Here is an 11,791-nt window from a genome sequence, read left to right as displayed (position 1 = left end):
TGACCTGGGGTGCTCCGGGACACCCCAAAACCCCATCCACATCCTGGGGCAATGGCGTCCCATGCTGCCCAGCCCCAACCCACCGGGTATCGGCCAGCCCGGGGACGATGCTCCAGCTCTCCAGGGGTCCTCCTGGCCCCCCCAGGGGATGCTCTGGTCCCCCAAGAGTGTTCCCAGCCCCCCAGGGTGCTCCTGGCCCCCCCAGGGGATGCTCTGGCCCCCAAAGGGGACGCTTCAGCTCCCCAAAAGTGCTCCCAGCTCCCCCCAGGACTCAGGCACCAGGTGTGTGGTCCCACATGTGCTGTCCAGGCGTCGTCGCGGCAGGACTGTGGCAGCCCGTGGGCCTCCCTTCACCGTCCCAGCCTCCAGGCATCGCTCAGGCATAGGATGACAAAGGGAAGCTCACAGGGGGCAGGGGGCCGCGGCCCCGCAATCCTCTGGCTGCCGAGCGCTCCTGCAGACGGAGGAGAGATGTGAGAAGGGGGCAGGAGCCGGGGGGAACTGGGGGATCCCCAGCCTGCGCTGCATTGGTGGGAGGTGAAAACCAGCCCACGGATCTCCCCGCTGCGACCCACTGGCCCCGCTGCTGCTTCTCCCCCTCCGGGGACAGTCTGGGACGTGGCGGGCGTGCAGGGTGCGAGCGGGCGCTCGGGCAGCGCTGGCTTTTGCAGGGGGGGGATGTAGGTGCGTGTGGGTTTGCGTGTGCAAACCCGAGGGGGTGAGGAGTGTGGCAGCGACAGGGCAGCATGGGGGGGCCCACGCGGGGGTGTGCACATCCACGTGTGTGCGCGGACGTCTGTGCACGCATGCGCATGCGTGTGGATGTGAATGCGTGTGCAAGCCTGCGCAGGCGTGCGCGTGTGCAGGCCACTGTGCGCTCAGACGGCTGTGTGAATGCGTGTGTGCGCGTCTGCAGGCACACGCATCTGTGTGCGCGTGCGTGTGCGCAGTGCAGAGCTGGGTGGGTCCATCCCAGCACCCTTCCGGGGACCCAACCCGGCAAAGGGGAACCCTGGGGACCGCTGGGCACCCCGTCCCCCCCAACCGTCAGCGCAGGGTGGTGGGTGCCCCTGCTGCAACCCGCGCTCCCTCCTCCCCGTGACACGATGCCATGCTCACCGTCTCTCGCCAGGGAAGTGCCGGATGGTGTCCGGGCGCAGCCGTGGGCACGCCGGGATGCTCACAGCGCCCGTGCTGCCAGGCGAGCACGGGCAGACGGGCTCTGCTCCCCCAGACCTGCTGCCGTCCCTGTCCCCAGCTGTCCCCTGCCCGCCCAGGTCACTGCCTCACTCACCTGGCAGGGCAGAGCCAGGGGCTGCTGCCAGCGCATCCTCTCCTCTCCTTGTCCTTTCCTGTTCCCTTCCTTCCATCTTAGCCAGCGCCACGCAGAGCCCCTCACCCTGGCATCCCTCCTCCGGCGCCCTCCCCTCTCCCCAGCCCGACCACAGATGGGATCCTTCCCCTCTGCCCTTTTATACCGTCTTTGTTCATATGACAAGCACGTGAAAAACCAGAGCAGAGCTCGGAAAAAAGCTCCTTAAGACGCTTTAATTCAGTTTCCTGGATCCCATGACTGAGCTCGGCCTGTGAACTGGTCTCATGACTGTGGCACGCAGGCCCCGGCCATCAAAAGCCTCATTTATGCCCCAAAAGAAACTTAAACCCCTCTTGGCCGGTCACCCGGTGAGCCCGATGTCCCCCAGGCCCAGCCTCGGTCACAGCCCCGTCCGCATCGGCCTCGCGCCTCTGCCGAGGGCTCACCGCAGCAGGTATCCCGTCCTTTCCGCCGCGGGATCCTCGAGACGTCCAGGACCTCGTCCCCATTCACAGCCATTACGCACAGGCCCACGCAGCCCAGCCACGTGCCTGTGACTGCGGCAATGGCAGCAGGAGCCGCCTGTGCCCCGGTTCTTCTGGCTGGGGACTTCAAAACCACCTGGGGCGATGCCTGCCCTGTCCCCTCTCTGCTGTGGCTGCGGGAGGGACTTTGGGGACACGCTGAGGCCTGACTCTGCCTTTCCCCTCTTCCACGCCCTGCTGAGACCACGCTTTGGGCAGAGCCCCCTCCAGGCACCAAACCCCGTCCAGGTCCAGCCCCAACCCAGCCCCTTTCCTTCCCCGTCCCCTCCTGGTGCTCCCAAACCGCAGCACCAGCAGTGGGGACAGAAGTGCCGTCCCGGTGGCTCATGGCCCAGTTTGGCCCCACTGGTGGGGGACGCTGTGCCCAGGACAGGTCTGGCCTCCTCGCTCCAGCTGCTCGTGCCCGGGCGAGGACGGAGCCTGAGCCCTCTCGGGCCAGGAGCAGTGAAGGATCCAGACCCAAAAAGCCCCGATCCCTACCAAGGATGGATCACAGCCGCGGCTCCCCATCGTGGAGCGATGTCCAGCTCAGCGGGACCCCATATACCCAAGCTGGGTCTAAATTTTGGGGATCAGGCTGAACTTTTCTGTCCTTTTGCCCTTTTTTTTTTTAAACTGAGACACAGTAAATACAAACTTAAGCCACCCTGACATCCCCCAAACCCAACTGCCGGCTCTGAGACAATGCAGAGCCGCTCTAAAGCATCCGCAGCTCAACAGGAAGCAGGCAGCAATAAGAGGATAAAAATACCCTTGGTGCAAACAAAACGTCTCTGTGTCAGGATTAGGGCGCCCTGGGCTGCTCCAGCCCTGCTAATCGGGGCCGGGGCCGGAGGCGAGCCGGGCTGGGCGACCGCGGTGGCTTCGGCTTCCAGCACACGTGTGAGCTAAAGGCTCTAAAATCACCCAGCAGCTGCGTGCAGCGAAGCCAGACATCCCGGCTCCCGGACCCCAAAACCCCCCTGGAAAAGGGGGCAGACCACCCAAAGCCCCAACATCCAAATCCTCTTCTAGCTCCTGCAGAGCCCCAGCGCCAAGGAAGGGACCCCCCTCCTCCACTGGAGCACCCTGCCTTGCTCCGGGGCAGCAGGGGGTCCCGTGCCCCCCGCCTCGGCTGCCCCACGGCTCCCAGCCCCAAACAATAGGCGCATTTGAGTGCTCCGAGCACGGGGCTGCGGCCCCACCGCAAGGCCCCTGAGCCCCTCCGAGAGCCGCCTAAGGAGATTATCGCTCCTCACATGAGCCCGCCGGGCCCCACGGCCTCGCAGCGGGGAGGAGGGGACACGAGGGGAACAGGGACAGGGGAACCGGAGCCTGGGAGCCCACCGAGGGTCCCTGTGTGGGGCAGAGCGGTGCTTTGCTGTTTGGGTTGGGGCAAGGGATGCCCCAGGGGCAGGAAAACACACGGACACTTTGAACAGCTCTTCCCGGGGTGATTCCAGAGCAAAAAAGCACAACCCCCAAATTTTCTGACCCAAAAAGCACAAACCCGAGCACTCTGCCTTTCTGTGGGGTGAAACACCCCGTCCGCTGGTGGGAGGGCACAGCGGGACGCCCCACGCGCCCACCTCCGTGGCCAGCGCGCACCAGGAATGGCAGAGGTCCCCGTGTGGCTGGGGGCACGGAGCAGGTCAAAAGTAAGATCTGCTCCCCGCCAGGGTCACCCAGGACCACGCTGCGTCCCTCGCCACACTGGCCCTGGTACACTGGCAGGCTGTGGGGACGGTCCCCTCCCCCGCGGTGCACCCGAGCCCCCCATGCCACAGCTCCCAGGAGGCTGAGGCCATCCTCCACCTCCGCCCCCACGATCCCAAGGGATCCCCTAAGGAAACAGGGCAGGGGCTGGCGGGGGAACGTGCCCCCGTTGTCCCCACGGCCTGATTCGAAGAGCCAGACCTTTGCCGCCCGGTCCTGGGGGGGGCCAACGGCTCCATCCCCATCTGCTGGCACCTTGGGGCTGCCCGGTCCCCAAGGAGGGTGACAAGCGCTGGGGATCCGGCCCAGTACAATGCAGCAGAGGCATCGGCCAGCAGGGAAAGCCGAGGGGCTGGACCCCCCAGGGACTGATCCCCCCCACTGGGTCACAGGGAGGCAGCCCCAGGCGTACCCAGGGAAAGGGCACACACGGGTAAAACGTTAAACCTCTGCTCTTTATTCGGTGCCTGGTTTCCTCGCCCCGTCTCCCCGAGCGCGCCGTGAGTGAGCGGTACGGAGGAGGTTTTCCAGGGGTGACCTGAACACGAGGAGCGCTCCGAGAAGGCAGAGCAGGGCCAGAACTGGAGGGGGCGTGGGGCAGGGGGGCACCTCCTCCACGCATCCCCAAACTCCACCGCCACCAGCGCCGATCCCGGGAAAGCTCCCAGGAAAGCTCCGTTGAGAGCAGGAACTGCCACCTCCTCCGTTCCGCCCCGCAGCGACGCCGGGGAAGGGGCTGGGCCCCCAGCCCCTCTCCAACTCGCCTTATTGCTATAGTCAGAGCAGCAGAGCAGCCAGGAGGAATTCAGGAGTTCGCTGTTTTAGGAGCGGGGACGGGGACATGTCCGAAGCCAAAGATACACCATCAAGAGGGTGGGCTCTCATCTTTCTGGGGAAGGGGGAAGGAGGGAGCTGCCGTCTCTTGCCAACCCGGCCGGTGGTGCCAGCAGCGCCGGGGCTGACACCGGGAGGGAGGAGAGTTGTGCTCGTGTCCAGGAGGCAACGCACCGTCTGCTCCAGGGCCTCCTGCCCTCTCCTGAGCCTGGAGCTGAGGCTGTACAAACTCATTGCACCTCCAGCAGCAGGGACTGGGGAGGGACACTGGGAGAACTGGAGGAACAGGCAGAAACCCCCTGCCCGTCGCCCCACCCCGCGGCTAGTTGCGTTGGCTGGCCAGCTCCTGGGAGATGAATTTCCGAAGGCGCTCGAGGTACTGGCTGTAGAGTTCAATGTCATTGTGCCCGGCCCCATCCACCCACAGCGGCTCCACAGCCTTGGGGCAGCGTTCAAAGAGCGCCAGGCCGTGGGAGAAGTCGATGACTTCGTCCTCCGTGCCGTGGATGATGAGGACGGGAGAGGTGATTTTGGAGATCTTCTCGATGCTGCCAAGAAGGTGGGCGGGGAAGAGATGAGAGAGGGGGGTAAGTACAGGGATCGAGGCGCTCCCATTCCTCCTGCCCCCCAAAACACATCCCTTGGGAAAAGGGACCAGGAAATGCTCTTTGATCACGGCAGAGCACGGAGACACGGAGCTTCTGCCAAGGCTGAGGACAAGATCTCCCCCGGCGTGACAGACAAGGACCAGACAGCGGTGACAACAGCCCCCTGGGACCTAGGCAGGGCTGACGGAAACCGCTGCAGGACAGCGTGAGCCTGGGCCCTCCCCGTGTCGGGATCAGCCGTGCTGGGCTTTCAGGAGCAGGAGCGCAGCTGTTCTCAGCCCGGCCCCAAAGGCCACGCAAGGCCATCGGGATGCAGAGCGTGGGCTGGTGGCTCCCAGCCACAGCTTCCGACTCAGGGACCATCCCTCGGGCCCCGCCGGCCTGGCTGCAAGGGAGAGGCTCAAGAGCTCATCCCACCTCAGCGCTGCCTTTCCGTGCCGCTGCCCCTGCCGAGGGGGGAAAAAAAGCCCAAGAAGTTACCCTTGGGGGAGAGAGGGGTCCCAGGGACCCCCAGGGCTCGTGATACCCAACAAGGGGGTGGTGGGACAGCCCCAGAGCTGTTGGGCAAAGACACAGGGACAGGATGGCCAGGAGGTGATGCCACCGGGGTACGTGGGGTGCACGGTGACCCCACAGAGGGTTACGATCCCTGCAGGGGACCGAAAGCAAGGCAGGAGGATCGCGATGGGCGCGTTTAAGCCTATTGTGGGAAACAGGTCCACGGTTTTCACCATAACCCCTCTTCGTGGCCAGGGCTGGCATCCCGGACAGAGCTGGTCTGGGCACTGCCCCTCCAGAGCTGACCCCTGTCCCCTGTCCCCTCTCCTCAGGCCACTCACTTGGGGAAGGCATCGAACCAGTAGGTCTTCTTGGTCTCGGGGAAGGCGACTCTCATGCCAGAGGTGAGTGGGGAGTGGAGCACAATGGCAGCGCACTCATAGCGGGAGGCCAGATCAACCGTGGGCACTGTGCCGATGCTTTGTCCGTATAAAATAATGTTCTCCGGGCTGATTCCATACCTGGGAGAGGAGAGGGCAGGTCAGTGCCCGACCACCAGGCAGCAGAGTCACATCGCCAGGAGACAGAGCTCAGGGCAGAGAGACCCTGCTCTGCCCACAGCACCCTGCAAGGCTTCCCAGGGTGGGATGGGGGCCAACGGGGCTCTGTCCCCCTCCGCCCTGCCCCAGCTGCTCACAGCTGGGCCCAAAGCAGCTGCCCTGCACCCCCGGCAGGACCAGGGAGCAGCCAGGGCTGAGCTGCCAGAGGAGCTGTGGAGGGTGCCAGGAGCAGGGTTACGGGCGGGTTCGCGGACCCCAGGCCGCAGCCACACGGGGCAGCCCCCAGTTCCTGGGGCACGCTGCGAGCCAGGCCCGGCTGCAGGCAGGGCAGAGCAGGCAGAGCCCATCACGGGGCTGCACCTTCAGCCCGGCTGGGGAACCGGGGCTGAGCACAGCCAGGGGAGAGCCTGGGAACAGCCAGACGGGGAGCACAGCTTGCGCCAGCACCCCCAAGCAAGGTCGCACCCCCCCAGCATCCCTGCCCCTCCGGGTCCCCTGGCCCGCTCCCCCTGCAGCTGCTTTCCAGCCACCCCTTCCCGTTACGAGTGGCCCGGGTTCCCTCTCTGGGAGATTTCCTGTTTTCCAGACTGCCGGCCCGCAGGGTTTTTCCTGGATGTCCTCCCTTCCCCCTGCCCGGCGCCCCGCTCACCGCGTCCGCAGCGCCTGCCATGCAGCATCGATGTCGGAGTAGAGGTTCCTCTCCGAGGGCTTGCCCGTGCTCACGCCGTAGCCCGAGTAGTCGTAGGAGAAGATGTTGCAGTTGATGCGGGTGCCCAGCCCGATGTAGAAGCTGCTCATCTGCCCCAAGTCCACGGCGTTGCCGTGCGAGAAGAGCACCGTGTACCTGCAGCACCGGGGAGAGACGGGCATGGCAGGTTAACTGGGGACTCTGCCGCGATGCCACTGCGCTGCCCAGCCAGGACGTCTGCTTCGAAGGCCAAAAGCCAAACCGCAGGACACAAAGAGCCAACACCCCTCCGGCCACCAAGGAAGGTCCTCGCAACACCCCTGGTCCAACCCCAGAGATACCCAGACCCTCCTCGCCGCCCAGGGCCAGGGGCTTGCTCCCAGCAGAAACGGGCAGCCTGAAGGAAGGATGATTCTCTTCAAGTTTTTGAGTCTATTTTTGGTAAAAAGCTCAGGATTTGGGGCCGTTTGCCCAATGGGGATTTCAAGTAAGAATTCTGACAGTGGATTTTTTTCTCCCCTGAGCCTGGCAAGACACCAGATGCTGGAAGAGAAGTGAATTGTGGGAGTGACAAGGCACAAGAAATTTCCACCATAAGGGGAAAAACAATGTTAATCATAAAAATTAACACTAATAGCGCATCAATGGAAGCTTGGCTCTCTTCTGCCAGAGGGAGGGAGCAGGACCCGCTCCCTGCTGAGCCCCCGCAGTTGGGCCAAGAGGTCTGTGGCCAGGTTGAGCCTCCATGTCCCAGCCTGGACACCCCAGAAAGCCCCAGCAGGAAGGTGATGGCATGACGAGCTGCGGGGAGGACAGACGTCAAGCAAGACCTGATGCCCCGCAAGGTTTAGGAGGGCCGGATCCCTGCCCAGCCCGGGCCCTTCCCTCCAGCCGCGCAGTCTGTGCTAAACGGTCGCTCCCGCCGGCTGGCTGGGAGCAGGGCCAGTGCCGAGCCTCACCGCGGCTGGGCACGGGCAGGCGGATGCAGGCAGAGCAATCCCACCGACGGTTTCCTCTCTCCGGGGACCTGCGACGCACACAGGGACGGAGCGGACGTCCCCACCGGGCAGCCTGCGGAGGCCTCCCGTAACGCAGCTCTCCAACCCCTGCGAGAGCCATCCCCCCTCGCCCCAAGCCCACCCGGTGGGTTCGAAGCCCTTGGCAGGCCGAGGGCAGATCCTGGCTGCGTTCCCCCACACAGAGATCTCTGCGGATGCCCTTCCTCGGAGGGCACATTGCTCCCAGGAGGATACCAGTGTGTGGGGTCAGCCAGGGTACTGCAGGCTTTGGGACCTGACTTCCCTCTGCACCTGAACGCCCACGCCATGCCACCGCATCGGGGAGTCACCTCCCATCCCTGCGCCATCCCCTCGTGCCTGGCCACTGCCTGCCCTTCTCCAGCTTCCCAGTTTACAGACTCATGGGAGTGACCAGTAGCAGGTTGGGCCTAAAGCCCTGCTGGCTTTCGCTCCTATCGCTCTTCTCCTTCAGGAATCAAATGCGCCAGTGAATTAGACTGAATGCGCAGACCTGGTTCACTGCAGGCACCTCCTGGCTGGCACAGGCTCTTGCCCACCCTGTGGTCACCGCGGGGCTGGGGACAGAGGGCAAGTGGCCGGCGCAGACCCCCCCGGCGCTCACCAAGAGCCTTGCACAGACGCTTGGCTCACAACTGGAGCGTTACGTCACCGGCGTGACATCAAGGGGGATCCCTATAGCCTCCAGCTTTGCCTCCGCTCCGTGTTTAACCCCATTCCCAGTTGCAGGCACAAGCCAGACCGGTCCTGGGAGCTGAGCTCAGCGCCCTGCAGGACGCCTCCAAACCCCTGTGGCAGGGCCAGCTCCTTCAGCAAGGCGCCAGGTGAGGCCGGGTCAAGGAGGTGGCATTCAGCTGAAGGAGAGGAGGGGGCAGGATGGCACCGTGCCCACCAGCACCGCACCAGCCCCATGTTGAGCAGGCTGGGGTCGAATCACCGGCGGCAGCACCGGGCCGGCACGTCCACGGGAGACTCACCTGGCACCTGGCACGCAGCGGACGTACATGCAGCCGACGCGGTTCCCTCGGCTGCTTTTGGTGACGAACACCTCGATGTTGTCCAGCTCCCGCTGGGAATACTGGAAATCCGCCCGGTCCTTCAAGTGCAGCTTCCACCGCCCGGCAGTGCCGCCGCGCAGGGAGCCGGTGCTGGTGCTGCCCACAGGCTCTGGCTCGGGAACCACGGCGTAGGTGGGCTCCGGGGGCAGGAAGGCCAGTTTGGCGGCGATGCGGCTGGGGCAGGGAGGGCAGCAGAAGAGGCAGCAGAGTTGGCTGATCGACAGCCCGTTCATGACGGCAGCGAGGCGAAAGGCAGCCGCACCCGGAGCGAGGGAGGATCCAAATCGGAGAGAAGCCGGGAACAACGACAGCCCGGAGAGGCCCCGTCCTCAGCCGGCCCTTGGCACGGCTGCCGCCGGCAGTCCACCGCGGGCCGGGGCGCTGGTCGGGGCCGCCATCCGTCCGTCTGCGGGCAGCAGCGGTGGCCTGCGGGCAGGTCAGGCAGCAGTGAGGGCTCTGCAACAGGCACCCCCCAGACACGCGTGACCCACGGCTGGGGACAAACACGCACCTCCCCTACACACACGCGCCGGCAAACACACGCACCGCACCCCCCCTGAGCCGCGGGGCGCACCGTCCCCCGCTCCAACACACACACGCAGCACACACCCGCCGCTCACAGCCCCCACGCTCGCGCTGAACCCACGCACCCCCCCCAAAACCAAGCCTCCTTCAACACTTTCCAGCCCGCACGCCCCCACACTACGCGCCGCAGCCCCCACGCACAGGCCCACGCTGGGGAGGCGAGCACGGCGAGTGCGGGATTGCACACATACACACACACACATGCTCCGCAACAGCCGCACGGTCGGTGGTACAAAGGCCACAGCCTCTCCAGGACCCCGGCACAGGCCTGGCTGCACAGGCGTGCGGCGGGAGGGCCAAGCTCCTGACGAAAAAGGGGAGGGGGAGCAAAAGGGGAAAAAAAAAAAAAAAAAGCAACTATTTTCTGCAAGTTTGGGCACAGGCTCGCACTGAGGAATGTCAAACCAGCCCACACCCCGAGGAATTCACTCCATCTGCTTCCGAAGGGCTGGGAAAGGGGAGGAAAGGGTGGAGGGGGGAGGCCTCCTGCCCAGCCAGGAGGCCGCGCCGAAATACGCCGAAATATTCGGAATGAAGAGATGCCTCGTGGTCTGGTTCCGCCGCAGGCCCTGCACTTCGGGGGCCGGGGCTGAATTCGGGTGTCCCTCGGGCTGGTGGCCATCCACAGCAGTGCCGGGGCCAGCGTTGCACCCAGCAGCCCCGTCCCTCCCCGGGTTTGGCACCCTGCGTGCCGGCAGAACCACGCGTACCGGCGGCGGACGAGGGTGTCCGGCAGCCGCACACCTGCATGGGCACGTCGGGGCGTGGGTCCACGCAGGCAGAGGCAGGCAGCTGCCGGTGGCGCAGGCGCCGTGTGTCACGCTCGCGCCGTGTGTCACGCTCGCGCCGGGTTGAACCCCGGCACCGGCTGGGGACGGGCACCCCCGTGGGCAGGCACCCCCGTGGGCAGGCAGCCCTGCCTGCCCCGCTGCCCGCGCCGGGGCTGGATCCAGGCCGCGCACCCACCCTGACCCCACACCCACTCACCCCACGCCTGGCGCGGGGGCCAGATCCACGCCGCACGCACGCGCTGACCCCCTCGACACACACGAACGCTCGCCCCACAGCGAGCGTGGGGGGATCCACACTGCACCCGCTCACTGCCCTGAGTGGGACCCTCACACTGCCCCGAGTGGGAGCCCCCCACTGACCAGTGGGTGCCCCCATACACACAGTGACCAGCGTGGGCCTCCCCCCCCCCCCCGCTGACAGGCGTGGGAGCCCCCCACCCCACCCACACTGACCTGCGTGGGCCTCTCACCCCCCACTGGCTGGTGGGGGGGTCCCCACACACACACTGACCCCTGTGGGACCCCCCCCACTGACCAGCGTGGGCCTCCCACCCTGCTGACAGGCCTGGGACCCCCCTACCCCCTCCCACTGACCTGCATGGGCCCCCCCCTGCCCCTGACTGCTGCGGGCCACCCCCAGGCCCCCACTGACCCCTGTGGGACCCCCCACTGACCAGCATAGGCCTCCCATCCTGCTGACAGGCCTGGGACCCCCCATCCCACACTGACCTGCGTGGGCCTCCCCCGGCCCTGACCCCTGTGGGACCCCCCCACTGACCGGCGTGGGCCTCCCATCCCGCTGACAGCCTGGGACCCCCCTATCCCACACACACTGACCTGCGTGGGCCCCCCCACTGACTGCTGCGGGTCACCCCCAGACACCCACTGACCCCTGTGGGACCCCCACTCACCAGTGGGTGCCCCGCCTCACTGACCCGTGTCGCCTCCCCCCCCCACTGACAGGCCCGGGACCCCCCCACCTCACACACTGACCTGCGTGGCCCCCCCCGACCGGTGGGACCCCCCCCATCCCCGCGGGCCCCACACTGACTCGTGTGGGCCCCCCCCGCCACTGACCTGCGTGGGCCCCCCACGATCGCTGCGGGCCCCCCCAAACCCATCCACCGACCGCCGTGCGGCCCCCGCAGCACCCACCCGTGCCTCCCACCCACTCCCCGGCCGGACCAGCCCCGGTCCCCCCCGGTACCTGGACATGCTCCGCCGCGGCCCGGCCCCCCCCCCGCCGCACCCGGGGCTACGGAAGGGACCTCCGAGGCGGGGGCGGCGCTGCACAGGGGCCGGTTTGGCCCCACCCTCTCCTCTCCCGGAAGTGACGCCATCACCCCGCCTTCGTTGCCAAGGGAACGGCGCGGCCTTGCCTGAGGCTGCCGTCTCCTCATGGCTGCCGAGAGGGCGCCGGTTGGGGGGGGGGGAGGGGGGACACACACGATCCCACGCACGGAGGCCACTCGTGGCCACGATATCCCTCAAATCCAGATGTTAAACCCAGCCTGGCTTCCCCCAAAATGGACGGGGGGGGGGCGGGCGCGGTTTGGGCCCAGGCCTAGGACCCGGGT

At 66.3% G+C, this 11,791-nt stretch overlaps 1 protein-coding gene across 2 annotated transcripts; it reads right to left on the bottom strand.

Moving 5' to 3' along the window:
• Positions 1-3,989: 3,989 nt before the first annotated feature.
• ABHD17A (abhydrolase domain containing 17A, depalmitoylase) lies at positions 3,990-11,549 on the bottom strand. 2 transcript variants are annotated; one of them, XM_087769532.1, is made up of 5 exons: positions 11,422-11,549; positions 8,758-9,264; positions 6,705-6,899; positions 5,837-6,016; positions 3,990-4,937 (listed from the first exon to the last, which is right to left on the bottom strand). In XM_087769532.1, the coding sequence occupies exons 2-5, from the start codon at positions 9,069-9,071 to the stop codon at positions 4,712-4,714; spliced, it is 915 nt and encodes a 304-aa protein (XP_087625658.1). In that variant the 5' UTR covers positions 9,072-9,264; positions 11,422-11,549; the 3' UTR covers positions 3,990-4,711. The 2 variants fall into 2 exon arrangements, with proteins under 2 accessions (XP_087625658.1, XP_087625659.1); XM_087769533.1 differs by having other exon boundaries at positions 8,758-9,294; positions 11,422-11,530.
• Positions 11,550-11,791: the final 242 nt, after the last annotated feature.

Source organism: Nipponia nippon, unplaced genomic scaffold (genome assembly GCF_047370975.1).
Source record: "Nipponia nippon isolate SJK-2023a ecotype South Korea unplaced genomic scaffold, ASM4737097v1 scaffold_31, whole genome shotgun sequence".
Lineage (NCBI taxonomy): Eukaryota > Metazoa > Chordata > Aves > Pelecaniformes > Threskiornithidae > Nipponia > Nipponia nippon.
Note: the sequence above shows the minus strand (reverse complement) of the source record. Positions and strands in the feature narration are given on the sequence as shown.